Source organism: Cetorhinus maximus, unplaced genomic scaffold (assembly GCF_964194155.1).
Source record: "Cetorhinus maximus unplaced genomic scaffold, sCetMax3.hap1.1 HAP1_SCAFFOLD_361, whole genome shotgun sequence".
Lineage (NCBI taxonomy): Eukaryota > Metazoa > Chordata > Chondrichthyes > Lamniformes > Cetorhinidae > Cetorhinus > Cetorhinus maximus.
In genome coordinates this window covers 208,782-235,580 of record NW_027596307.1, presented here as the reverse complement: position 1 = coordinate 235,580, position 26,799 = coordinate 208,782, and the positions used below count along the sequence as shown (strand labels likewise).

At 58.8% G+C, this 26,799-nt stretch overlaps 3 protein-coding genes across 3 annotated transcripts in view; 1 reads left to right on the top strand and 2 right to left on the bottom strand.

Annotated features, from left to right (window-relative positions):
• polh (polymerase (DNA directed), eta) overlaps positions 1-20,595 on the top strand; it is a 37,585-nt gene extending 16,990 nt beyond the window's left edge. Inside the window, exons 7-11 of the mRNA XM_078535260.1 lie at positions 777-900; positions 8,041-8,106; positions 11,614-11,786; positions 19,113-19,861; positions 20,456-20,595. Coding sequence (XP_078391386.1) covers positions 777-900; positions 8,041-8,106; positions 11,614-11,786; positions 19,113-19,861; positions 20,456-20,595 — 1,252 coding nt within the window. The remainder of the gene's footprint in view (positions 1-776; positions 901-8,040; positions 8,107-11,613; positions 11,787-19,112; positions 19,862-20,455) is intronic.
• Positions 20,596-20,603: 8 nt separating this feature from the next.
• On the bottom strand, positions 20,604-23,605 carry LOC144673419 (uncharacterized; the record flags this gene model as incomplete). Its single annotated transcript, XM_078535261.1, has 2 exons — positions 23,582-23,605; positions 20,604-21,683 (listed from the first exon to the last, which is right to left on the bottom strand). Coding segments are annotated over exons 1-2 (1,104 nt in total), but the record flags the coding sequence as incomplete, so codon positions are not given.
• Positions 23,606-24,395: 790 nt separating this feature from the next.
• The window catches only part of LOC144673424 (peroxisomal ATPase PEX6-like), a 38,106-nt gene continuing 35,702 nt past the window's right edge, over positions 24,396-26,799 (bottom strand). The window contains exon 13 of the mRNA XM_078535268.1: positions 24,396-24,523. Within this exon, the coding sequence (XP_078391394.1) occupies positions 24,396-24,523 (128 nt within the window). The remainder of the gene's footprint in view (positions 24,524-26,799) is intronic.

Here is a 26,799-nt window from a genome sequence, read left to right as displayed (position 1 = left end):
TGACCCCCTCCCCCTCCCCAACCCCCCTCCCCCTCCCGACCCCCTCCCCCTCCCCGACCACCTCTCCCTCCCGACCCCACTACCGACCCCCTCCCCCTCCTGACCCCCTCCCCCTCCCGACCCCCTCCCCCTCCCGACCCCCTCCCCCTCCCGACCCCCTCCCCCTCCCGACCCCCTCCCCCTCCCCGACCCCCTCCCCCTCCTGACCCCACTCCCGACCCCCTCCCCCTCCCGACACCCCTCCCCGACACCCCTCCCCGACACCCCTCCCCGACCCCCTCCCCGAACCCCCTCCCCCTCCCGACCCCCTCCCCCTCCCGACCCCCTCCCCCTCCCGACCCCCTCCCCCTCCCGACCCCCTCCCCCTCCCGACCCGCTCCCCGTCCCCGACCCCCTCCCCCTCCCCCTCCCGACCCCCTCCCCCTCCCGACCCCCTCCCCGACCCCCTCCCCCTCCCCGACCCCCTCCCCCTCCCCGACCCCCTCCCCCTCCCCGACCCCCTCCCGACCCCCCCTCCCAACCCCCTCCCCCCGGCCTCCCTGACCCCCCTCCCTGACCCCCCTCCACAACCCCCTCCCCCACCCACTCCCCGACCCCCTCTCCCCGACCCCCTCTCCCCGGCCCCATCTCCCCGGCCTCCCTGACCCCCTCCCCCTCCCGGACCCACTCCCCGACCCCCTTCCCGACCCCCTCCCTGACCCCCCTCTCCCCGGCCTCCCCGACCCCCGGCCTGTGTCCCTAACCTGTGTTTGAGACCCTGGTTGTGTGTATTTCAGGAGTTGGCTGTTTGAGCTGTGCCGTGGGGTGGAGTTTGAACCTGTCAGAGCTCGGCAGCTCCCCAAGTCCATTGGCTCCAGCAAGAACTTTCTCGGTACTGAGGCCCTGAACAGTTGTGAGCAGGTATGAGAGTCAGACGCCCAGGCTAGAAAGGGGCGGTGAGGGGGGAGGAAATCCTGAACTGGGGGAACAGTTTGAGAATAAGGGAACCACCCATTTAAGATGGAGATAAGGAGGAATTTTGCCTCTCCACAGGGCATTAGTCAGAGGAATTCTCTTCCCCAGAGGGGAGCGCAGGCATTGGGCGGGTTAGGGCGGGGAGGGGCATGTGTTTGAGCGCGTGTGTAATTGTTCACAGGTCTGAGTGTTTGGGGAACGGGGGGAGCTGTGGGATATTTCCCCCAGTCGGTGAGGGTATCCGGGTTTGGGGAATGCTGTGGGATATTTCCCCCAGTGGGTGAGGGTATCCGGGTTTGGGGAATGCTGTGGGATATTTCCCCCAGTGGGTGAGGGTATCCGGGTTTGGGGAGAGCTGTGGGATATTTCCCCCAGTGGGTGAGGGTATCCGGGTTTGGGGAATGCTGTGGGATATTTCCCCCAGTCGGTGAGGGTATCCGGGTTTGGGGAATGCTGTGGGATATTTCCCCCAGTGGGTGAGGGTATCCGGGTTTGGGGAGAGCTGTGGGATATTTCCCCCAGTGGGTGAGGGTATCCGGGTTTGGGGAATGCTGTGGGATATTTCCCCCAGTCGGTGAGGGTATCCGGGTTTGGGGAATGCTGTGGGATATTTCCCCCAGTCGGTGAGGGTATCCGGGTTTGGGGAATGCTGTGGGATATTTCCCCCAGTCGGTGAGGGTATCCGGGTTTAGGGAATGCTGTGGGATATTTCCCCCAGTGGGTGAGGGTATCCGGGTTTGGGGAATGCTGTGGGATATTTCCCCCAGTCGGTGAGGGTATCCGGGTTTGGGGAATGCTGTGGGATATTTCCCCCAGTCGGTGAGGGTATCCGGGTTTGGGGAATGCTGTGGGATATTTCCCCCAGTCGGTGAGGGTATCCGGGTTTGGGGAATGCTGTGGGATATTTCCCCCAGTGGGTGAGGGTATCCGGGTTTGGGGAGAGCTGTGGGATATTTCCCCCAGTGGGTGAGGGTATCCGGGTTTGGGGAGAGCTGTGGGATATTTCCCCCAGTCGGTGAGGGTATCCGGGTTTGGGGAATGCTGTGGGATATTTCCCCCAGTCGGTGAGGGTATCCGGGTTTGGGGAATGCTGTGGGATATTTCCCCCAGTGGGTGAGGGTATCCGGGTTTGGGGAATGCTGTGGGATATTTCCCCCAGTGGGTGAGGGTATCCGGGTTTGGGGAATGCTGTGGGATATTTCCCCCAGTCGGTGAGGGTATCCGGGTTTGGGGAATGCTGTGGGATATTTCCCCCAGTGGGTGAGGGTATCCGGGTTTGGGGAATGCTGTGGGATATTTCCCCCAGTCGGTGAGGGTATCCGGGTTTGGGGAATGCTGTGGGATATTTCCCCCAGTCGGTGAGGGTATCCGGGTTTGGGGAATGCTGTGGGATATTTCCCCCAGTCGGTGAGGGTATCCGGGTTTGGGGAGAGCTGTGGGATATTTCCCCCAGTGGGTGAGGGTATCCGGGTTTGGGGAATGCTGTGGGATATTTCCCCCAGTCGGTGAGGGTATCCGGGTTTGGGGAATGCTGTGGGATATTTCCCCCAGTCGGTGAGGGTATCCGGGTTTGGGGAGAGCTGTGGGATATTTCCCCCAGTCGGTGAGGGTATCCGGGTTTGGGGAATGCTGTGGGATATTTCCCCCAGTCGGTGAGGGTATCCGGGTTTGGGGAATGCTGTGGGATATTTCCCCCAGTCGGTGAGGGTATCCGGGTTTGGGGAATGCTGTGGGATATTTCCCCCAGTGGGTGAGGGTATCCGGGTTTGGGGGGAGCTGTGGGATATTTCCCCCAGTGGGTGAGGGTATCCGGGTTTGGGGGGAGCTGTGGGATATTTCCCCCAGTGGGTGAGGGTATCCGGGTTTGGGGAGAGCTGTGGGATATCTCCCCCAGTCGGTGAGGGTATCCGGGTTTGGGGAATGCTGTGGGATATTTCCCCCAGTGGGTGAGGGTATCCGGGTTTGGGGAGAGCTGTGGGATATTTCCCCCAGTGGGTGAGGGTATCCGGGTTTGGGGAGAGCTGTGGGATATTTCCCCCAGTCGGTGAGGGTATCCGGGTTTGGGGAATGCTGTGGGATATTTCCCCCAGTCGGTGAGGGTATCCGGGTTTGGGGAATGCTGTGGGATATTTCCCCCAGTGGGTGAGGGTATCCGGGTTTGGGGAATGCTGTGGGATATTTCCCCAGTGGGTGAGGGTATCCGGGTTTGGGGAATGCTGTGGGATATTTCCCCCAGTCGGTGAGGGTATCCGGGTTTGGGGAATGCTGTGGGATATTTCCCCCAGTGGGTGAGGGTATCCGGGTTTGGGGAGAGCTGTGGGATATTTCCCCCAGTCGGTGAGGGTATCCGGGTTTGGGGAGAGCTGTGGGATATTTCCCCCAGTCGGTGAGGGTATCCGGGTTTGGGGAATGCTGTGGGATATTTCCCCCAGTCGGTGAGGGTATCCGGGTTTGGGGAATGCTGTGGGATATTTCCCCCAGTGGGTGAGGGTATCCGGGTTTGGGGAATGCTGTGGGATATTTCCCCCAGTGGGTGAGGGTATCCGGGTTTGGGGAATGCTGTGGGATATTTCCCCCAGTCGGTGAGGGTATCCGGGTTTGGGGAATGCTGTGGGATATTTCCCCCAGTGGGTGAGGGTATCCGGGTTTGGGGAATGCTGTGGGATATTTCCCCCAGTCGGTGAGGGTATCCGGGTTTGGGGAATGCTGTGGGATATTTCCCCCAGTGGGTGAGGGTATCCGGGTTTGGGGAGAGCTGTGGGATATTTCCCCCAGTGGGTGAGGGTATCCGGGTTTGGGGAGAGCTGTGGGATATTTCCCCCAGTCGGTGAGGGTATCCGGGTTTGGGGAATGCTGTGGGATATTTCCCCCAGTCGGTGAGGGTATCCGGGTTTGGGGAATGCTGTGGGATATTTCCCCCAGTGGGTGAGGGTATCCGGGTTTGGGGAATGCTGTGGGATATTTCCCCCAGTGGGTTGAGGGTATCCGGGTTTGGGGAATGCTGTGGATATTTCCCCCAGTCGGTGAGGGTATCCGGGTTTGGGGAATGCTGTGGGATATTTCCCCCAGTCGGTGAGGGTATCCGGGTTTGGGGAGAGCTGTGGGATATTTCCCCCAGTCGGTGAGGGTATCCGGGTTTGGGGAATGCTGTGGGATATTTCCCCCAGTCGGTGAGGGTATCCGGGTTTGGGGAATGCTGTGGGATATTTCCCCCAGTCGGTGAGGGTATCCGGGTTTGGGGAATGCTGTGGGATATTTCCCCCAGTGGGTGAGGGTATCCGGGTTTGGGGGGAGCTGTGGGATATTTCCCCCAGTGGGTGAGGGTATCCGGGTTTGGGGGGAGCTGTGGGATATTTCCCCCAGTGGGTGAGGGTATCCGGGTTTGGGGAGAGCTGTGGGATATCTCCCCCAGTCGGTGAGGGTATCCGGGTTTGGGGAATGCTGTGGGATATTTCCCCCAGTGGGTGAGGGTATCCGGGTTTGGGGAGAGCTGTGGGATATTTCCCCCAGTGGGTGAGGGTATCCGGGTTTGGGGAGAGCTGTGGGATATTTCCCCCAGTCGGTGAGGGTATCCGGGTTTGGGGAATGCTGTGGGATATTTCCCCCAGTCGGTGAGGGTATCCGGGTTTGGGGAATGCTGTGGGATATTTCCCCCAGTGGGTGAGGGTATCCGGGTTTGGGGAATGCTGTGGGATATTTCCCCCAGTGGGTGAGGGTATCCGGGTTTGGGGAATGCTGTGGGATATTTCCCCCAGTCGGTGAGGGTATCCGGGTTTGGGGAATGCTGTGGGATATTTCCCCCAGTGGGTGAGGGTATCCGGGTTTGGGGAGAGCTGTGGGATATTTCCCCCAGTCGGTGAGGGTATCCGGGTTTGGGGAGAGCTGTGGGATATTTCCCCCAGTCGGTGAGGGTATCCGGGTTTGGGGAATGCTGTGGGATATTTCCCCCAGTCGGTGAGGGTATCCGGGTTTGGGGAATGCTGTGGGATATTTCCCCCAGTGGGTGAGGGTATCCGGGTTTGGGGAATGCTGTGGGATATTTCCCCCAGTCGGTGAGGGTATCCGGGTTTGGGGGGAGCTGTGGGATATTTCCCCCAGTCGGTGAGGGTATCCGGGTTTGGGGAATGCTGTGGGATATTTCCCCCAGTGGGTGAGGGTATCCGGGTTTGGGGAGAGCTGTGGGATATTTCCCCCAGTGGGTGAGGGTATCCGGGTTTGGGGAATGCTGTGGGATATTTCCCCCAGTCGGTGAGGGTATCCGGGTTTGGGGAATGCTGTGGGATATTTCCCCCAGTCGGTGAGGGTATCCGGGTTTGGGGAATGCTGTGGGATATTTCCCCCAGTCGGTGAGGGTATCCGGGTTTGGGGAATGCTGTGGGATATTTCCCCCAGTCGGTGAGGGTATCCGGGTTTGGGGAATGCTGTGGGATATTTCCCCCAGTCGGTGAGGGTATCCGGGTTTGGGGAATGCTGTGGGATATTTCCCCCAGTGGGTGAGGGTATCCGGGTTTGGGGAGAGCTGTGGGATATTTCCCCCAGTGGGTGAGGGTATCCGGGTTTGGGGAGAGCTGTGGGATATTTCCCCCAGTCGGTGAGGGTATCCGGGTTTGGGGAATGCTGTGTAATATTTCCCCCAGTCGGTGAGGGTATCCGGGTTTGGGGAATGCTGTGGGATATTTCCCCCAGTGGGTGAGGGTATCCGGGTTTGGGGAATTCTGTGGGATATTTCCCCCAGTGGGTGAGGGTATCCGGGTTTGGGGAATGCTGTGGGATATTTCCCCCAGTGGGTGAGGGTATCCGGGTTTGGGGAATGCTGTGGGATATTTCCCCCAGTGGGTGAGGGTATCCGGGTTTGGGGAATGCTGTGGGATATTTCCCCCAGTCGGTGAGGGTATCCGGGTTTGGGGAATGCTGTGGGATATTTCCCCCAGTCGGTGAGGGTATCCGGGTTTGGGGAATGCTGTGGGATATTTCCCCCAGTCGGTGAGGGTATCCGGGTTTGGGGAATGCTGTGGGATATTTCCCCCAGTCGGTGAGGGTATCCGGGTTTGGGGAATGCTGTGGGATATTTCCCCCAGTCGGTGAGGGTATCCGGGTTTGGGGAATGCTGTGGGATATTTCCCCCAGTCGGTGAGGGTATCCGGGTTTGGGGAATGCTGTGGGATATTTCCCCCAGTCGGTGAGGGTATCCGGGTTTGGGGAATGGTGTGGGATATTTTCCCCAGTCGGTGAGGGCATCCGGGTTTGGGGAATGCTGTGGGATATTTCCCCCAGTCGGTGAGTGTATCCGGGTTTGGGGAGAGCTGTGGGATATTTCCCCCAGTCGGTGAGGGTATCCGGGTTTGGGGAATGCTGTGGGATATTTCCCCCAGTCGGTGAGGGTATCCGGGTTTGGGGAGAGCTGTGGGATATTTCCCCCAGTCGGTGAGGGTATCCGGGTTTGGGGAACGGGGAGAGCTGTGGGATATTTCCCCCAGTCGGTGAGGGTATCCGGGTTTGGGGAATGGGGAGAGCGGTGGGATATTCCCCCAGTCGGTGAGGGTATCCGGGTTTGGGGAATGCTGTGGGATATTTCCCCCAGTCGGTGAGGGTATCCGGGTTTGGGGAACGGGGAGAGCTGTGGGATATTCCGCCAGTCGGTGAGGGTATCCGGGTTTGGGGAACGGGGAGAGCTGTGGGATATTCCCCCAGTCGGTGAGGGTATCCGGGTTTGGGGAGAGCTGTGGGATATTCCCCCAGTCGGTGAGGGTATCCGGGTTTGGGGAACGGGGAGAGCTGTGGGATATTCCCCCAGTCGGTTCGGGTATCCGGGTTTGGGGAACGTGGAGAGCGGTGGGATATTCCCCCAGTCGGTGAGGGTATCCGGGTTTGGGGAGAGCTGTGGGATATTTCCCCCAGTCGGTGAGGGTATCCGGGTTTGGGGAATGGGGAGAGCTGTGGGATATTTCCCCCAGTCGGTGAGGGTATCCGGGTTTGGGGAATGCTGTGGGATATTCCCCCGGTCAGTGAGGGAATGCTGTGGGATATTCCCCCCAGTCGGTGAGGGAATGCTGTGGGATATTCCCCCCAGTCGGTGAGGGAATGCTGTGGGATATTCCCCCCAGTCGGTGAGGGAATGCTGTGGGATATTCCCCCCAGTCGGTAAGGGAATGCTGTGGGATATTTCCCCCAGTCGGTGAGGGTATCCGATTTGGGGAGAGCTGTGGGATACTCCCCCCAGTCGGTGAGGGTATCCGGGTTTGGGGAATGCTGTGGGATATTCCCCCCAGTCGGTGAGGGAATGCTGTGGGATATTTCCCCCAGTCGGTGAGGGTATCCGGGTTTGGGGAACGGGGAGAGCTGTGGGATACTCCCCCCAGTCGGTGAGGGTATCCGGGTTTGGGGAATGCTGTGGGATATTTCCCCCAGTCGGTGAGGGTATCCGGGTTTGGGGAATGCTGTGGGATATTTCCCCCAGTCGGTGAGGGTATCCGGATTTGGGGAATGCTGTGGGATATTTCCCCCAGTCGGTGAGGGTATCCGGGTTTGGGGAGAGCTGTGGGATATTTCCCCCAGTCGGTGAGGGTATCCGGGTTTGGGGAATGCTGTGGGATATTTCCCCCAGTCGGTGAGGGTATCCGGGTTTGGGAATGCTGTGGGATATTTCCCCCAGTCGGTGCGGGTATGCAGGTTTGGGGAATGCTGTGGGATATTTCCCCCAGTGGGTGAGGGTATCCGGGTTTGGGGAATGCTGTGGGATATTTCCCCCAGTCGGTGAGGGTATCCGGGTTTGGGGAATGCTGTGGGATATTTCCCCCGGTCGGTGAGGGAATGCTGTGGGATATTCCCCCGGTCGGTGAGGGAATGCTGTGGGATATTTCCCCCAGTCGGTGAGGGTATCCGGGTTTGGGGAATGCTGTGGGATATTTCCCCCTGTCGGTGAGGGTATCCGGGTTTGGGGAATGCTGTGGGATATTTCCCCCAGTCGGTGAGGGTATCCGGGTTTGGGGAATGCTGTGGGATATTTCCCCCAGTGGGTGAGGGTATCCCGGTTTGGGGAATGCTGTGGGATATTGTGCCGTCACCTCTCGGATTTCTCTTCTCCAGGTGAAGCACTGGCTGCTGCAGCTCGCCACTGAACTGGAGGAGAGACTGAACAAGGACAGGGAGCAGGTGAACTTCCTCTTTTGTATAAAACACATGGCAGCCAACCTCTGCACAGCAAGATCCCACAAACAGGAGTTGGGGATAGACCAGATCACATGTTTCCAGCTGTTGCTTGAGGAGTAGATATTAGCCCAGGACCACCGGACAATTTACTTGTGTCCTTCCCAACCCTTATTTGAAATACTGGTTGTGGAATCTTCACATCCACCTGAGAGAGCAGGATCTCAATTTAATATCTCATCCGAAATATTGCACCTCCAACAGTGCAGCACTCCCTCAGTATCCTCCCTCAGTACTGACCCTCTGACAGTGTCACACCTGCTCAGTACTGACCCTCTGACAGTGCAGCACTCCCTCAGTATCCTCCCTCAGTATCCTCCCTCAGTATCCTCCCTCAGTATCCTCCCTCAGTACTGACCCTCTGACAGTGCAGCACTCCCTTGGTATTGACCCTCTGACAGTGCAGCACTCCCTCGGTATTGACCCTCTGACAGTGCAGCACTCCCTCGGTATTGACCCTCTGACAGTGCAGCACTCCCTCAGTATTGACCATCTGACAGTGCAGCACTCCCTCAGTACTGACCCTCTGACAGTGCAGCACTCCCTCAGTACTGACCCTCTGACAGTGCAGCACTCCCTCAGTATTCTCCCCCTGACAGTGCAGCACTCCCTCAGTATTCTCCCTCTGACAGTGCAGCGCTCCTTCAGTACTGCCCCTCTGACAGTGCAGCACTCCCTCAATGCTGACCCTCCGACAGTGCAGCACTCTCTCAGTATTCTCCCTCTGACAGTGCCGCACTCCCTCAGTATTGACCCTCTGACAGTGCAGCACTCCCTCAGTACTGACCCTCTGACAGTGCAGCACTCCCTCAGTACTGACCCTCCGACAGTGCAGCACTCCCTCAGTACTGACCCTCTGACAGTGCAGCACTCCCTCAGTATTCTCCCTCTGACAGTGCAGCACTCCCTCAGTATTCTCCCTCTGACAGTGCAGCACTCCCTCAATGCTGACCCTCTGACAGTGCCGCACTCCCTCAGTACTGACCCTCTGACAGTGCAGCACTCCCTCAGTACTGACCCTCTGACAGTGCAGCACTCCCTCAGTACTGACCCTCTGACAGTGCAGCACTCCCTCAGTACTGACCCTCCGACAGTGCAGCACTCCCTCAGTACTGTCCCTCTGACAGTGTAGCACTCCCTCAGTATTCTCCCTCTGACAGTGTAGCACTCCCTCAGTATTCTCCCTCTGACAGTGTAGCACTCCCTCAGTATTCTCCCTCTGACAGTGCAGCACTCCCTCAATGCTGACCCTCTGACAGTGCAGCACTCCCTCAGTATTCTCCCTCTGACAGTGCAGCACTCCCTCAATGCTGACCCTCTGACAGTGCAGCACTCCCTCACTGCTGACCCTCTGACAGTGCAGCACTCCCTCAGTACTGAACCTCTGACAGTGCAGCACTCCCTCAGTACTGAACCTCTGACAGTGCAGCACTCCCTCAGTACTGACCCTCTGACAGTGCCGCACTCCCTCAGTACTGACCCTCTGACAGTGCAGCACTCCCTCAGTATTCTCCCTCTGACAGTGCAGCACTCCCTCAGTACTGACCCTCTGACAGTGCCGCACTCCCTCAGTACTGACCCTCTGACAGTGCAGCACTCCCTCAGTATTCTCCCTCTGACAGTGCCGCACTCCCTCACTCCTGTCCCTCCGACAATGTAGTGCTCCTTCGGTACTGCACATTGAGTGTCAGCCTGCATTTTGTTGTCATGTGTCTGGAGTGGGGCTTGAGCACATTAACCTCTGCCTCAGAGACGAGAGTGCTACCCACATAAGACACACAGCACAGCAGACCCCAAATTCTGTCCCCAGTCCACGTGCCTGACCTCTGCACGTGTCTGCATCTCTGTGCATGTGTTTAATATCCAGAGTGGTTGACTTCTCTGCTAACCCTCAAGGTCTGGACTCAGCTATGAACAATGGCACTTGAGTTCACACAGGAAATACTCGACAGACATGACACGGCATCACTGTGTGGGATCGGGTGCCCAACTGTGGCACCCCTGGACTGGACCACGTAACCGCATGTGGGATCACTTTGCGGGATTGGCTGAGCGAGTGTGGGATTGGGTGAATGAGTGTGGGATCACTGTGTGGGATCGGGTGAACACGTGGGATCACTGTGTGGGATCAGGTGACCAAGTGTGAGATCACTGCAATGGATTATGAGACTGGGTGAGGGGGTTCATGGTGTGGGATCACTGTGTGGGATCGGGTGCCCTTGTGTGGGGTCAGGGTGTGGGAGCAATAGACTGCGTGAGGGATCGTTGTGTGGGATCGCTGAGAGATCGGGTGACCAAGTGTGGGATCGTTGCATGGGAATGGGAGACTGAGCGTGAGATCGATATACGGGATCAGGTGTGGGATCACTGCGATCGATTGTGAGCCTGGGCGAGGGATCACGATATTTGATCACTACGGGATCAGGTGAGCGAGAGTGGGATCACTGCAGGATCACTTGAGCGAGTGTGAGTTCACTGTGGCATCAGATGAGAGATCACTGCAGGATCAGGTCAGCAAGTGTGGAATCACTGTTTGGGATCGGCTGAGTGAGTGTGGGATCCCCTTAGGACCGGGCGAGAGAGTGTGGGATCCCCTTGGGACTGGGCGAGTGAGTGTGGGATCACCCTGGGATCGGGTGAGTGAGCATGGGATCCCCTTGGGATCGATCGGGTGAGAGAGTCCGGGACCCCCGTGGGATCGGGTGAGCGAGTGCGGGACCCCGGTGGGATCGGGTGAGCGAGTGCGGGACCCCCGTGGGATCGGGTGAGCGAGTGCGGGACCCCCGTGGGATCGGGTGAGCGAGTGCGGGACCCCCGTGGGATCGGGTGAGCGAGTGCGGGACCCCGGTGGGATCGGGTGAGCGAGCGCGGGACCCCTGTGGGATCGGGTGAGCGAGCGCGGGACCCCCGTGGGATCGGGTGAGCGAGCGCGGGACCCCCGTGGGATCGGGTGAGCGAGCGCGGGACCCCCGTGGGATCGGGTGAGCGAGCGCGGGACCCCCGTGGGATCGGGTGAGCGAGCGCGGGACCCCCGTGGGATCGGGTGAGCGAGCGCGGGACCCCCGTGGGATCGGGTGAGCGAGCGCGGGACCCCCGTGGGATAGGGTGAGCGAGCGCGGGACCCCCGTGGGATCGGGTGAGCGAGCGCGGGACCCCCGTGGGATCGGGTGAGCGAGCGCGGGACCCCCGTGGGATCGGGTGAGCGAGCGCGGGACCCCCGTGGGATCGGGTGAGCGAGCGCGGGACCCCCGTGGGATCGGGTAAGCGAGCGCAGGATCCCCGTGGGATCGGGTGAGCGAGTGCGGGACCCCCGTGGGATCCGGTGAGCGAGCGCGGGACCCCCGTGGGATCAGGTGAGCGAACGCGGGACCCCCATGGGATCGGGTGAGCGAGTGCGGGATCCCTGTGCGAGCTCAGGTGGATTGATGATGGAGTTTCTTGTATCCCCTGTAGAACCAGCGTGTGGGGAAACTGCTGTCGGTGGTAGTGCGGTTGGAGGGAACCGGGAAAAGCACCAGTTTCTCACGGTGCTGTGCCCTGTCGCAGTATCAAGCTCAGAGGATTGCAAAGGATGCCTTATCGTTGATCAAAGGATTTAACAGGGCAGCAAGTCACCAGGCAGCATGGTGAGTGACCGGCGGTGTGGGGAGTGAGTGAGTGACCGGCGGTGTGGGGAGCGAGTGAGGGACCGGCGGTGTGGGGAGTGAGTGAGTGACCGGCGGTGTGGGGAGCGAGTGAGTGACCGGCGGTGTGGGGAGTGACTGAGTGACCGGCGGTGTGGGGAGTGAGTGAGTGACCGGCGGTGTGGGGAGTGACTGAGTGACCGGCGGTGTGGGGAGTGAGTGAGTGACCGGCGGTGTGGGGAGTGACTGAGTGACCGGCGGTGTGGGGAGTGACTGAGTGACCGGCGGTGTGGGGAGTGAGTGAGTGACCGGCGGTGTGGGGAGTGAGTGAGGGACCGGCGGTGTGGGGAGTGAGTGAGTGACCGGCGGTGTGGGGAGTGAGTGAGTGACCGGCGGTGTGGGGAGTGAGTGAGTGACCGGTGGTGTGGGGAGTGAGTGAGGGACCGGCGGTGTGGGGAGTGAGTGAGGGACCGGCGGTGTGGGGAGTGAGTGAGGGACCGGCGGTGTGGGGAGTGAGTGAGAGACCGGCGGTGTGGGGAGTGAGTGAGTGACCGGCGGTGTGGGGAGTGAGTGAGTGACCGGCGGTGTGGGGAGTGAGTGAGGGACCGGCGGTGTGGGGAGTGAGTGAGGGACCGGCGGTGTGGGGAGTGACTGAGTGACCGGCGGTATGGGGAGTGAGTGAGTGACCGGCGGTGTGGGGAGCGAGTGAGAGACCGGCGGTGTGGGGAGCGAGTGAGGGACCGGCGGTGTGGGGAGTGAGTGAGGGACCGGCGGTGTGGGGAGTGAGTGAGAGACCGGCGGTGTGGGGAGTGAGTGAGTGACCGGCGGTGTGGGGAGTGAGTGAGGGACCGGCGGTGTGGGGAGCGAGTGAGGGACCGGCGGTGTGGGGAGTGAGTGAGTGACCGGCGGTGTGGGGAGTGAGTGAGTGACCGGCGGTGTGGGGAGTGAGTGAGTGACCGGCGGTGTGGGGAGTGAGTGAGTGACCGGCGGTGTGGGGAGTGAGTGAGGGACCGGCGGTGTGGGGAGTGAGTGAGTGACCGGCGGTGTGGGGAGTGAGTGAGTGACCGGCGGTGTGGGGAGCGAGTGAGTGACCGGCGGTGTGGGGAGTGACTGAGAGACCGGCGGTATGGGGAGTGAGTGAGTGACCGGCGGTGTGGGGAGTGAGTGAGGGACCGGCGGTGTGGGGAGTGAGTGAGTGACCGGCGGTGTGGGGAGTGAGTGAGTGACCGGCGGTGTGGGGAGTGAGTGAGTGACCGGCGGTGTGGGGAGTGAGTGAGGGACCGGCGGTGTGGGGAGTGAGTGAGGGACCGGCGGTGTGGGGAGTGAGTGAGGGACCGGCGGTGTGGGGAGTGAGTGAGGGACCGGCGGTGTGGGGAGTGAGTGAGTGACCGGCGGTGTGGGGAGTGAGTGAGTGACCGGCGGTGTGGGGAGTGAGTGAGGGACCGGCGGTGTGGGGAGTGAGTGAGGGACCGGCGGTGTGGGGAGTGAGTGAGGGACCGGCGGTGTGGGGAGTGAGTGAGGGACCGGCGGTGTGGGGAGTGAGTGAGTGACCGGCGGTGTGGGGAGTGAGTGAGGGACCGGCGGTGTGGGGAGTGAGTGAGTGACCGGCGGTGTGGGGAGTGAGTGAGGGACCGGCGGTGTGGGGAGTGAGTGAGGGACCGGCGGTGTGGGGAGCGAGTGAGAGACCGGCGGTGTGGGGAGTGAGTGAGGGACCGGCGGTGTGGGGAGTGAGTGAGGGACCGGCGGTGTGGGGAGTGAGTGAGAGACCGGCGGTGTGGGGAGTGAGTGAGGGACCGGCGGTGTGGGGAGTGAGTGAGGGACCGGCGGTGTGGGGAGTGAGTGAGTGACCGGCGGTGTGGGGAGTGAGTGAGTGACCGGCGGTGTGGGGAGTGAGTGAGTGACCGGCGGTGTGGGGAGTGAGTGACAGGCATTTTTTTGTTATTATTCATTCACGGGATGTGGGCTTCGTTGGCCGGGCCAGCATTTATTGCCCATCCCTAGCTGCCCTTGAGAAGGTGGTGGTGAGCTGCCTTCTTGAACCGCTGCAGTCCATGTGGTGTAGGTACACCCACAGTGCTGTTAGGGAGGGAGTCCCAGGATTTTGACCCAGTGACAGTGAAGGAACGGTGATATATTTCCAAGTCAGGATGGTGAGTGACTTGGAGGGGAACTTCCAGGTTGTGGTGTTCCCATCTATCTGCTGCCCTTGTCCTTCTAGATGGTAGTAGTCATAGGTTTGGAAGGTGCTGTCAAAGGAGGCTTGGTGAATTCCTGCACTGCATCTTGTTGATGGTACACACACTGCTGCTACTGTGTGTCAATGATGGAGGGAGTGAATGTTTGTGGATGGGGTGCCAATCAAGCGGCTGCTTTGTCCTGGATGGTGTTAAGCTTCTTGAGTGTTGTGGGAGCTGCACTCATCCAGGCAAGTGGGGAGTATTCCATCACACTCCTGACTTGTGCCTTGTAGATGGTGGACAGGCTTTGGGGGGTCAGGAGGTGAGTTATTAGCCTCTGACCTGCTCTTGTAGCCACAGTATTTACATGGCTAGTCCAGTTCAGTTTCTGGTCAATGGTAACCCCCAGGATGTTGATAGTGGGGGATTCAGTGATGGTAATGCCATTGAATGTCAAGGGGCGATGGTTAGATTCTCTCTTGTTGGAGATGGTCATTGCCTGACACTTGTGTGGCGTGAATGTTACTTGGCACTTGTCAGCCCAAGCCTGGATATTGTCCAGGTCTTGCTGCATTTGGACATGGACTGCTTCAGTATCTGAGGAGTTCCAAATGGTGCTGAACATTGTGCATCATCAGCGAACATCCCCACTTCTGACCTTATGATGGAAGGAAGGTCATTGATGAAGCAGCTGAAGATGGTTGGGCCGAGGTCACTACCCTGAGGAACTGCAGGGAGTGAGTGACAGGCGGTGTGGGGAGTGAGGGAGTGAATGACAGGCTTTGTGGGGAGTGAGGGAGTTGTGATGTGATTTATCACTTGTCCCTGTAACAACCCTCAGAGGATCTGTGCTTGTCCTGTTGAACTTGGCTGTGCTCCACACTCGCTGACCCTGAGGAGCAGTGTTCGATCACAGTGGCTTTCTTGTGACGGAGGGAAATATCCTAGTTGGTCAAGCCAGCAATTAATAGAGTGATGGAAAACATTAATTAAGTCCAGGTTCACTGCTTAGTGTGATTTAGCCCCATCCTAACAGCAAGTGAGCATAGGACATAGGACATAGGAAATGGGAGCAGGGGGAGATCATTTGGCCCCTCAATCCTGCTTCAACATCCAATACGATCCTGGGGGATCTGCTACCTCTCCGGCACTGTTAGGGATGGGCAACACATTTGGCCTCACCAGCGACGCTCATCCCATGAATGTAACGTCGGAGAGCAGGAGGAGGGCAGCAAGTTGGACTGGGAATGGGGTACAGAATTACAATGGCCATCAGAGACTCCAGGAGGATGTTTGGGACTGAATGAGGGAGTTCAACAAAGTGATAACTCAGTCTGTGTTTAGTCTGACCTGTAGATCAGTGTTTCATCTAGAAAGGGATGGGAATGTGGATCTCAGGGGCTGTGGGAGGGGATTAAATGGGTGGGTAGAGTCAGCGATAGGGGGAGAGTGTACATGGGGCTGTGGGAGGGGATTAAATGGATGGGTAGAGTCAGTGATAGGGGGAGAGTGTACATGGGGCTGTGGGAGGGGATTAAATGGGTGGGTAGAGTCAGTGATAGGGGGAGAGTGTACATGGGGATGTGGGAGGGGATTAAATGGGTGGGTAGAGTCAGTGATAGGGGGAGAGTGTACATGGGGCTGTGGGAGGGGATTAAATGGATGGGTAGAGTCAGTGATAGGGGGAGAGTGTACATGGGGATGTGGGAGGGGATTAAATGGGTGGGTAGAGTCAGTGATAGGGTAGAGTGTACATTGGGATGTGGGAGGGGATTAAATGGGTGGGTAGAGTCAGTGATAGGGGAGAGTGTACATGGGGCTGTGGGAGGGGATTAAATGGGTGGGTAGAGTCAGCGATAGGGGAGAGTGTACATGGGGCTGTGGGAGGGGATTAAATGGGTGGGTAGAGTCAGTGATAGGGGAGAGTGTACATGGGGCTGTGGGAGGGGATTAAATGGGTGGGTAGAGTCAGTGATAGGGGGAGAGTGTACATGGGGATGTGGGAGGGGATTAAATGGGTGGGTAGAGTCAGTGATAGGGGAGAGTGTACATGGGGCTGTGGGAGGGGATTAAATGGGTGGGTAGAGTCAGCGATAGGGGAGAGTGTACATGGGGCTGTGGGAGGGGATTAAATGGGTGGGTAGAGTCAGTGATAGGGGAGAGTGTACATGGGGCTGTGGGAGGGGATTAAATGGGTGGGTAGAGTCAGTGATAGGGGAGAGTGTACATGGGGGTGTGGGAGGGGATTAAATGGGTGGGTAGAGTCAGTGATAGGGGGAGAGTATATATGGGGCTGTGGGAGGGGATTAAATGGGTGGGTAGAGTCAGTGATAGGGGGAGAGTGTATATGGGGCTGTGGGAGGGGATTAAATGGGTGGGTAGAGTCAGTGATAGGGGGAGAGTGTATATGGGGCTGTGGGAGGGGATTAAATGGGTGGGTAGAGTCAGTGATAGGGGGAGAGTGTACATGGGGCTGTGGGAGGGGATTAAATGGGTGGGTAGAGTCAGTGATAGGGGGAGAGTGTACATGGGGCTGTGGGAGGGGATTAAATGGGTGGGTAGAGTCAGTGATAGGGGAGAGTGTACATGGGGCTGTGGGAGGGGATTAAATGGGTGGGTAGAGTCAGTGATAGGGGAGAGTGTATATGGGGCTGTGGGAGGGGATTAAATGGGTGGGTAGAGTCAGTGATAGGGGGAGAGTATATATGGGGCTGTGGGAGGGGATTAAATGGGTGGGTAGAGTCAGTGATAGGGGGAGAGTGTATATGGGCTGTGGGAGGGGATTAAATGGGTGGGTAGAGTCAGTGATAGGGGAGAGTGTACATGGGCTGTGGGAGGGGATTAAATGGGTGGGTAGAGTCAGTGATAGGGGAGAGTGTACATGGGGGTGTGGGAGGGGGTTAAATGGGTGGGTAGAGTCAGTGATAGGGGGAGAGTATATATGGGGCTGTGGGAGGGGATTAAATGGGTGGGTAGAGTCAGTGATAGGGGGAGAGTGTATATGGGGCTGTGGGAGGGGATTAAATGGGTGGGTAGAGTCAGTGATAGGGGAGAGTGTACATGGGGCTGTGGGAGGGGATTAAATGGGTGGGTAGAGTCAGTGATAGGGGAGAGTGTACATGGGGCTGTGGGAGGGGATTAAATGGGTGGGTAGAGTCAGTGATAGGGGGAGAGTGTATATGGGGCTGTGGGAGGGGATTAAATGGGTGGGTAGAGTCAGTGATAGGGGGAGAGTGTATATGGGGCTGTGGGAGGGGATTAAATGGGTGGGTAGAGTCAGTGATAGGGGAGAGTGTACATGGGGGTGTGGGAGGGGATTAAATTGGTGGGTAGAGTCAGTGATAGGGGGAGAGTGTATATGGGGCTGTGGGAGGGGATTAAATGGGTGGGTAGAGTCAGTGATAGGGGGAGAGTGTATATGGGGCTGTGGGAGGGGATTAAATGGGTGGGTAGAGTCAGTGATAGGGGAGAGTGTACATGGGGCTGTGGGAGGGGATTAAATGGGTGGGTAGAGTCAGTGATAGGGGAGAGTGTACATGGGGATGTGGGAGGGAATTAAATGGGTGGGCAGAGTCAGTGATAGGGGTAGAGTGTACATGGGGATGTGGGAGGGGATTAAATGGGTGGGTAGAGTCAGTGATAGGGGAGAGTGTACATGGGGATGTGGGAGGGGATTAAATGGGTGGGTAGAGCCAGTGATAGGGGAGAGTGTACATGGGGCTGTGGGAGGGGATTAAATGGGTGGGTAGAGTCAGTGATAGGGGAGAGTGTACATGGGGATGTGGGAGGGGATTAAATGGGTGGGTAGAGTCAGTGTTAGGGGGAGAGTGTACATGGGGCTGTGGGAGGGGATTAAATGGATGGGTAGAGTCAGTGATAGGGGAGAGTGTACATGGGGCTGTGGGAGGGGATTAAATGTGTGGGTAGAGTCAGTGATAGGGGAGAGTGTACATGGGGCTGTGGGAGGGGATTAAATGGGTGGGTAGAGTCAGTGATAGGGTAGAGTGTACATTGGGATGTGGGAGGGGATTAAATGGGTGGGTAGAGTCAGTGATAGGGGAGAGTGTACATGGGGCTGTGGGAGGGGATTAAATGGGTGGGTAGAGTCAGCGATAGGGGAGAGTGTACATGGGGCTGTGGGAGGGGATTAAATGGGTGGGTAGAGTCAGTGATAGGGGAGAGTGTACATGGGGCTGTGGGAGGGGATTAAATGGGTGGGTAGAGTCAGTGATAGGGGGAGAGTGTACATGGGGATGTGGGAGGGGATTAAATGGGTGGGTAGAGTCAGTGATAGGGGAGAGTGTACATGGGGCTGTGGGAGGGGATTAAATGGGTGGGTAGAGTCAGTGATAGGGGAGAGTGTACATGGGGCTGTGGGAGGGGATTAAATGGGTGGGTAGAGTCAGTGATAGGGGGAGAGTGTATATGGGGCTGTGGGAGGGGATTAAATGGGTGGGTAGAGTCAGTGATAGGGGGAGAGTGTATATGGGGCTGTGGGAGGGGATTAAATGGGTGGGTAGAGTCAGTGATAGGGGAGAGTGTACATGGGGGTGTGGGAGGGGATTAAATTGGTGGGTAGAGTCAGTGATAGGGGGAGAGTGTATATGGGGCTGTGGGAGGGGATTAAATGGGTGGGTAGAGTCAGTGATAGGGGAGAGTGTATATGGGGCTGTGGGAGGGGATTAAATGGGTGGGTAGAGTCAGTGATAGGGGGAGAGTGTACATGGGGCTGTGGGAGGGGATTAAATGGGTGGGTAGAGTCAGTGATAGGGGAGAGTGTACATGGGGCTGTGGGAGGGGATTAAATGGGTGGGTAGAGTCAGTGATAGGGGGAGAGTGTACATGGGGCTGTGGGAGGGGATTAAATGGGTGGGTAGAGTCAGTGATAGGGGGAGAGTGTACATGGGGCTGTGGGAGGGGATTAAATGGGTGGGTAGAGTCAGTGATAGGGGGAGAGTGTACATGGGGCTGTGGGAGGGGATTAAATGGGTGGGTAGAGTCAGTGATAGGGGGAGAGTGTACATGGGGCTGTGGGAGGGGATTAAATGGGTGGGTAGAGTCAGTGATAGGGGAGAGTGTACATGGGGCGTTGGGATGAGGGAGTTGGAGATATTAATGACTGGTTTTGATTCCTGGACTCTTTCTCACTCAGGTTCCCGGCCATCACCGGCCTCTGCCTGTCCACCAGTAAATTCTCCGAACCCTTCCCAACTTCAGCAAACAGCATCAGTCAGTTCCTCAGCGATGATGGAAGATCCCGACAGGCAGCCAGTCCCAGCTCTCCATCCCGGGCGGAGAGAGGGTCCGGGGAGGAGGAAGCTCCCTCAGGGAAGGTGGCACAGGGCAGTGCAGGGCACAGGAAGCCTAGAGCAGGAACTATTGCTTCGTACTTCCAGAGAGTCAGCTCGAGTCCTGAAGCCACAACGACCCCTGTGACTGGGTTGTCCTCACTCAGAGGCCAAGAGACAACTGAACAAAGTTTCCCAACGAGACCATCATTCTTCAAGAGCAAAGCCCTCGTTGGATCCCCCCTTGCGGAGTCTCACCAAGTCCACTTCCCAGAGACCCCCGGATCCCCCCTCGCAGAGTCTCACCGAGTCCACTTCCCAGAGACCCCCGGATCCCCCCTCACGGAGTCTCACCGAGTCCACTTCCCAGAGACCCCCGGGTCCCACCTCGCAGAGTCTCACCGAGTCCACTTCCCAGAGACCCCCGGGTCCCACCTTGAGGAACCCCAGTCTCTTCCCCAGCCTTGGCCATCCTCTGCGGCCCTCTCTCCAGAGTTACTGCTACGGTGTGTGAAGTGTGGTGAGCACAAGGCTCCCTGGGAGATGCTTGAGCACGACGATTTCCATTTTGCTCTTGACCTGCAGAAGTCCCTCTCTGCACCCCCCTCACCCCCTGCCGGCCCGATACCCCCTGCCGGCCCGATACCCCCTGCCGGCCCGATACCCCCTGCCGGCCCGATACCCACTGCCTGCCCGATACCCCCTGCCGGCCCGATACCCCCTGCCGGCCCGATACCCCCTGCCGGCCCGATACCCACTGCCTGCCCGATACCCCCTGCCGGCCCGATACCCCCTGCCGGCCCGATACCCCCTGCCGGCCCGATACCCCCTGCCGGCCCGATACCCACTGCCTGCCCGATACCCCCTGCCGGCCCGATACCCCCTGCCGGCCCGATACCCCCTGCCGGCCCGATACCCACTGCCTGCCCGATACCCCCTGCCGGCCCGATACCCCCTGCCGGCCCGATACCCCCTGCCGGCCCGATACCCCCTGCCGGCCCGATACCCACTGCCGGCCCGATACCCACTGCCTGCCCGATACCCCCTGCCGGCCCGATACCCCCTGCCGGCCCGATACCCCCTGCCGGCCCGATACCCCCTGCCGGCCCGATACCCACTGCCGGCCCGATACCCACTGCCGGCCCGATACCCACTGCCAGCCCGATACCCCCTGCCGGCCCGATACCCCCTGCCGGCCCGATACCCACTGCCAGCCCGCAGGCTGCTGTCAGCTCCACTGGATGCCTAAAGAAAAAGGCAGTGAGACAGTTGGTACCTGGGGGTAAGCGGCCCCGGGTCAGCACTGAGCGCACTTTGGACTCGTACTTTAAAATAAACCAGAACTGAGAAGCCGGGCGGAGGGGAGACTGGGCGTTCAGGCGGAGGGGAGACTGGGCGTTCAGGCGGAGGGAAAACTGGGCGTTCAGGCGGAGGGGAGACCGGGCGTTCAGGCGGAGGGGAGACTGGGCGTTCAGGCGGAGGGGAGACTGGGCGTTCAGGCGGAGGGGAGACTGGGCGTTCAGGCGGAGGGAAAACTGGGCGTTCAGGCGGAGGGGAGACCGGGCGTTCAGGCGGAGGGGAGACTGGGCGTTCAGGCGGAGGGGAGACTGGGCGTTCAGGCGGAGGGGAGTCTGGGCGTTCAGGCGGAGGGGAGACTGGGCGTTCAGGCGGAGGGGAGTCTGTGCGTTCAGGCGGAGGGGAGTCTGGGCGTTCAGGCGGAGGGGAGTCTGGGCGTTCAGGCGGAGGGGAGACTGGGCGTTCAGGCGGAGGGGAGTCTGGGCGTTCAGGCGGAGGGAAAACTGGGCGTTCAGGCGGAGGGGAGACTGGGCGTTCAGGCGGAGGGAAAACTGGGCGTTCAGGCGGAGGGGAGTCTGGGCGTTCAGGCGGAGGGGAGACTGGGCGTTCAGGCGGAGGGGAGACTGGGCGTTCAGGCGGAGGGGAGTCTGGGCGTTCAGGCGGAGGGGAGACTGGGCGTTCAGGCGGAGGGGAGTCTGTGCGTTCAGGCGGAGGGGAGTCTGGGCGTTCAGGCGGAGGGGAGTCTGGGCGTTCAGGCGGAGGGGAGACTGGGCGTTCAGGCGGAGGGGAGTCTGGGCGTTCAGGCGGAGGGGAGTCTGGGCGTTCAGGCGGAGGGGAGTCTGGGCGTTCAGGCGGAGGGGAGACTGGGCGTTCAGGCGGAGGGGAGTCTGGGCGTTCAGGCGGAGGGGAGACTGGGCGTTCAGGCGGAGGGGAGACTGGGCGTTCAGGCGGAGGGGAGACTGGGCGTTCAGGCGGAGGGGAGTCTGGGCGTTCAGGCGGAGGGGAGTCTGGGCGTTCAGGCGGAGGGGAGACTGGGCATTCAGGCGGAGGGGAGACTGGGCGTTCAGGCGGAGGGGAGTCTGGGCGTTCAGGCGGAGGGAAGACTGGGCGTTCAGGCGGAGAGGAGCCTGGGGGTCAGGCTATGGGGAGACCGGGCGTTCAGGCGGGGGGGGGAGACTGGGCGTTCAGGCGGAGGGGAGACTGGGCGTTCAGGCGGAGAGGAGCCTGGGGGTCAGGCTATGGGGAGACCGGGCGTTCAGGCGGGGGGGAGAGACTGGGCGTTCAGGCGGGCTTTATTCCCCCTCCTCATACATGGAGGCCACTAGCTGCAGTGTCAATGTGCCACACAAGAGTGGGGCTGGCGGCAGTGGTGGGGGACCAGTGAATGTGTCTGGGGTCAGTGCCCTGTGCGGGGGGTCAGTGAGTGTGTGTTTGGGGTCAGTGAGTGTGCGTTTGGGGTCAGTGAGTGTGCGTTTGGGGTCAGTGAGTGTGCGTTTGTGGTCAGTGAGTGTGCGTTTGGGGTCAATGAGTGTGCGTTTGGGGTCAGAGTGTGCGCGTTTGGGGTCTGAGTGTGCGTTTGCGGGCAGTGAATGTGCGTTTGGGGTCAGTGCCCTGTGGGGGGGTCAGTGAGTGTGTGTTTGGGGTCAGTGAGTGTGTGTTTGGGGTCAGTGAGTGTGTGTTTGGGGTCAGTGAGTGTGTGTTTGGGGTCAGTGAGTGTGTGTTTGGGGTCAGTGAGTGTGTGTTTGGGGTCAGTGAGTGTGTGTTTGGGGTCAGTGAGTGTGTGTTTGGGGTCAGTGAGTGTGTGTTTGGGGTCAGTGAGTGTGTGTTTGGGGTCAGTGAGTGTGTGTTTGGGGTCAGTGAGTGTGTGTTTGGGGTCAGTGAGTGTGTGTTTGGGGTCAGTGAGTGTGTGTTTGGGGTCAGTGAGTGTGTGTTTGGGGTCAGTGAGTGTGTGTTTGGGGTCAGTGAGTGTGTGTTTGGGGTCAGTGAGTGTGTGTTTGGGGTCAGTGAGTGTGTGTTTGGGGTCAGTGAGTGTGTGTTTGGGGTCAGTGAGTGTGTGTGTGGGGTCAGTGAGTGTGTGTTTGGGGTCAGTGAGTGTGTGTTTGGGGTCAGTGAGTGTGTGTTTGGGGTCAGTGAGTGTGTGTTTGGGGTCAGTGAGTGTGTGTTTGGGGTCAGTGAGTGTGTGTTTGGGGTCAGTGAGTGTGTGTTTGGGGTCAGTGAGTGTGTGTTTGGGGTCAGTGAGTGTGTGCGCTTGTCTTTTGGCTACAGCAACCTTGGTCCATTCTTCACCCACCAGCTTGGAAGGTGTGTCTTGCTGGGGTATTGGAACAGGGTGGGGGGTCTTGCCGGGGTATTGGAACAGGGTGGGGGGTCTTGCCGGGGTATTGGAACAGGGTGGGGGGTCTTGCCGGGGTATTGGAACAGGGTGGGGGGTCTTGCTGGGGTATTGGAACAGGGTGGGGGGTCTTGCCGGGGTATTGGAACAGGGGGGGGGGGTCTTGTTGGGGTATTGGAACAGGGTGCGGGGTCTTGTTGGGGTATTGGAACAGGGGGGGTCTTGCCGGGGTATTGGAACAGGGTGGGGGGTCTTGTTGGGGTATTGGAACAGGGTGGGGGGTCTTGTTGGGGTATTGGAACAGGGGGGGTCTTGCCGGGGTATTGGAACAGGGTGCGGGGTCTTGCCGGGGTATTGGAACAGGGGGGGGGGGTCTTGTTGGGGTATTGGAACAGGGTGCGGGGTCTTGCCGGGGTATTGGAACAGGGTGGGGGGTCTTGCCGGGGTATTGGAACAGGGGGGGTCTTGCCGGGGTATTGGAACAGGGTGCGGGGTCTTGCCGGGGTATTGGAACAGGGTGGGGGGTCTTGCTGGGGTATTGGAACAGGGGGGGTCTTGCCGGGGTATTGGAACAGGGGGGGATTCACACCCTGGGGAAGACCCTATCGTCTTTCAGGACTTGCTCCCTTGTTTCATTTCATCATAACCCCAGCTTGTGTGTGAACAAGAGGCTCCACCTTCCCCAGACCAGCCTGTCACTGTCACCTTGGCAACAGGTTCAGCCTCCATTTCCTGCTCTTTACAGCAGGCAGTGTTAACCCTTCCCCTGCCAAACCCAACCACTGGGAGAGTGGGAACCCAGCCAGCGGGGGAGTCAAGAGGGGGGAGAGACGCGGAGAGAGTCGGTGGCGGGGAGACGAGAGAGAGATTCGGTGTTGTGAGGGAGACGAGAGAGAGTCGGTGGGGGGGAGAGAGTCGGCGGGGGGAGACGCAGAGAGTCAGCGGGGTGGAGACAGGGACCAGGGAGAGTTGGTGGGGGAGAGTGAGAGTCGAGGGGGGGGGGGGTGGGGGGAGAGACATGGGGGTAGTGAGGTGGGGCGGGAGAGACATGGGGGTAGTGAGGTGGGGCAGGAGAGACATGGGGGTAGTGAGGTGGGGCAGGAGAGACATGGGGGTAGTGAGGTGGGGCAGGAGAGACATGGGGGTAGTGAGGTGGGGTGGGGGAGAGACATGGGGGTAGTGAGGTGGGGCAGGAGAGACATGGGGGTAGTGAGGTGGGGTGGGGGAGAGACACAGGCCTGGGAGATACAAGGAGAGTTGGGGGAACACAGTGAGAGTTGAGTGAGATATGTCCAGTCACCTCTGCCAACTCTGTGCTGGTAGCTTGTTTGTCACTCAGACTCCTGATTTCGCATCATCCACTTCCTCTGCCTGTCCTGTCTTTGCCACCTGATCTGGTAATTTGACCCGAGGAGAGGATTTTTATAGTTTTCTGAGGAACAGATCAAATGGGTGAGTTCTGCCCAAATCTGTTAGCAGCCTGGTGCCTTTAAGCTGCTTCACATCTCTCGCTGCTTCTTTATCTGTTCCAGTGGCCTGGAACGGCCAAGCTCCAGGACAGTATATCTGCCGGGTACCCAAAGAAGCACTGAGGCATCCTCACCGGAGGCTCCCTGCACTGGGAACCATCTGGAAATGTGATGGTTCCTGCAGTGTTACAGCAATAGTTATCCAGAGAAAGCAAAAAGAATTAAAACCACTTCTACCTTCTGGGTAACTATAGCACTGACCCCCCCACCCCCAATTCCTGCCAAGCCCCCACCCTCCCATGGGCCACAGGATTCCCCCTCCCGAGTACACCCTGACCAGCCACAGGCAACCTGCTGACTTCAGCCCCACCCTGCCTGCTCCCCCGACCACGCTGCACACCCCCTGACTACAGGGGGAGGGAGAGTGGGGTGAAGAGCTTTTGTAAATTGGTGGAAGGGTATGAGTGAGTGTCTTGTGGGGAAATGGTGGGGGGCGGGGGTTGTGTGTGAGATGGGGCATTGCAATGTGTGTGTGGATAGACAGAGAGTGAGGGGGGCATCACTGAGTCTTCCTCTGTCGCCAGGGAATATGGAGAGTTTGGCTGAAACCTACATGTACATAAAATATTTTACAAAGTATCTTCATATTTATCTAATGTATAATGTGAACTTTAATAATAAACCCAATGTTATGGCTGTTTTGTATTTGCTGATGTTCTTTTTTACACATATATTCATGGCAGATGGGCATGAGGAGCAAGTCTAGCCTGTGGTGCCCCCCCCCTCCCGGTCCGACAGACTCCCCCCTCCCCCCCGCCCGGTCCGACAGACTCCCCTCTCCCCCCCGCCCGGTCCGACAGACTCCCCTCTCCCCCCGCCCGGTCCGACAGGCTCCCCTCTCCCCCCGCCCGGTCCGACAGGCTCCCGTCTCCCCCCCGCTCGGTCTGACAGATTCCCCTCTCCGCGCGCTTGGTCCAACAGACTCCCCTCTCCCCCCGCCCGGTCCGACAGGCTCCCCTCTCCCCCCGCCCGGTCCGACAGGCTCCCCTCTCCCCCCCGCCCGGTCCGACAGACTCCCCTCTCCCCCCCGCCCGGTCCGACAGACTCCCGACTCCCCCCCGCCCGGTCCGACAGACTCCCCTCTCCCCCCACCCGGTCCGACAGACTCCCCTCTCCCCCCGCCCGGTCCGACAGACTCCCCTCTCCCCCCGCCCGGTCCGACAGACTCCCCTCTCCCCCCGCCCGGTCCGACAGACTCCCCTCTCCCGGTCCGACAGACTCCCCTCTCCCCCGCCCGGTCCGACAGACTCCCCTCTCCCCCCGCCCGGTCCGACAGACTCCCCTCTCCCGGTCCGACAGACTCCCCTCTCCCGGTCCAACAGACTCCCCTCTCCCCCCGCCCGGTCCGACAGACTCCCCTCTCCCGGTCCGACAGACTCCCCTCTCCCCCCGCCCGGTCCGACAGACTCCCCTCTCCCCCCGCCCAGTCCGACAGACTCCCGTCTCCGCGTGCTCAGTCTGATATACTCCCTATTTGCATTTTCAGAACAGATTGTAAAAATTACGTAATCTCATCACTAAAAAATTTCAGACATTGTTTTTGTTTTTTTGCCACTTTCAGATCTGCATTAGTGAACGAGGTGGGTTTTTAACAACAATCCACTTGTTATATGGTCACCATTTCTGTGACTAGATTTTAATTCCAGATTTATTTAATTTGTACTCATCTGACCATTGGTCCAGGCCTCTCAATTACTTATCTAGTAACATAACCAGTGTTCCTGATACCAGGATTAAAATCTGGAGTGTCATCAGGTTACATCAGCCAATATTGTGCAGGTTATTCCCCTTGTACATAGGGAAACTCTGCGGGAGGAGCTTTGTCTGATTCCAGTATTACCTATCAGGTTTAATAAGCTTGTTAGTCTGGGGAACAGATCAAAGGAAGCGTGGAAGTCTGATTAGATTTCACCTCTCTTCTATTTTCACTTAGTTCTTTTGAAGGGTAATTCGGACTCGAAACGTTAACTGTGTTCCTCTCCGCAAATGCTGTCAGACCTGCTGAGTTTTTTCCAGGTGTTTTTGTTTTGGTTTCCTACACTAACATAGCGGTTATATGAAGAATCCAGAACAGAAGTTAGCATCCCAGCTATGATCATATTGAATGGCAGAGCAGGATTGAAGGACTGAATGGTCTACGCCTGCCGCTATTTATCTTCAGCTGTGAGCAGCTCTGTCTCTCACAGACTGCACAACCTGACAGTATGCCTCTGCTCTCAGTACCTCTCTTATTGACTCGAGGATAGAAACTCTCATCACTGCTGGGTGGTGATTGCTGCTCTTGTTCAAAGGGAATAATCTCTAGCAAGTGACACAGCAGCAAAGGGCTGAATAAGTAATGTAGGGAACAGCAGAAAGTCAATTAAAATTTTATTTAAAACAAATTTCCCTGTA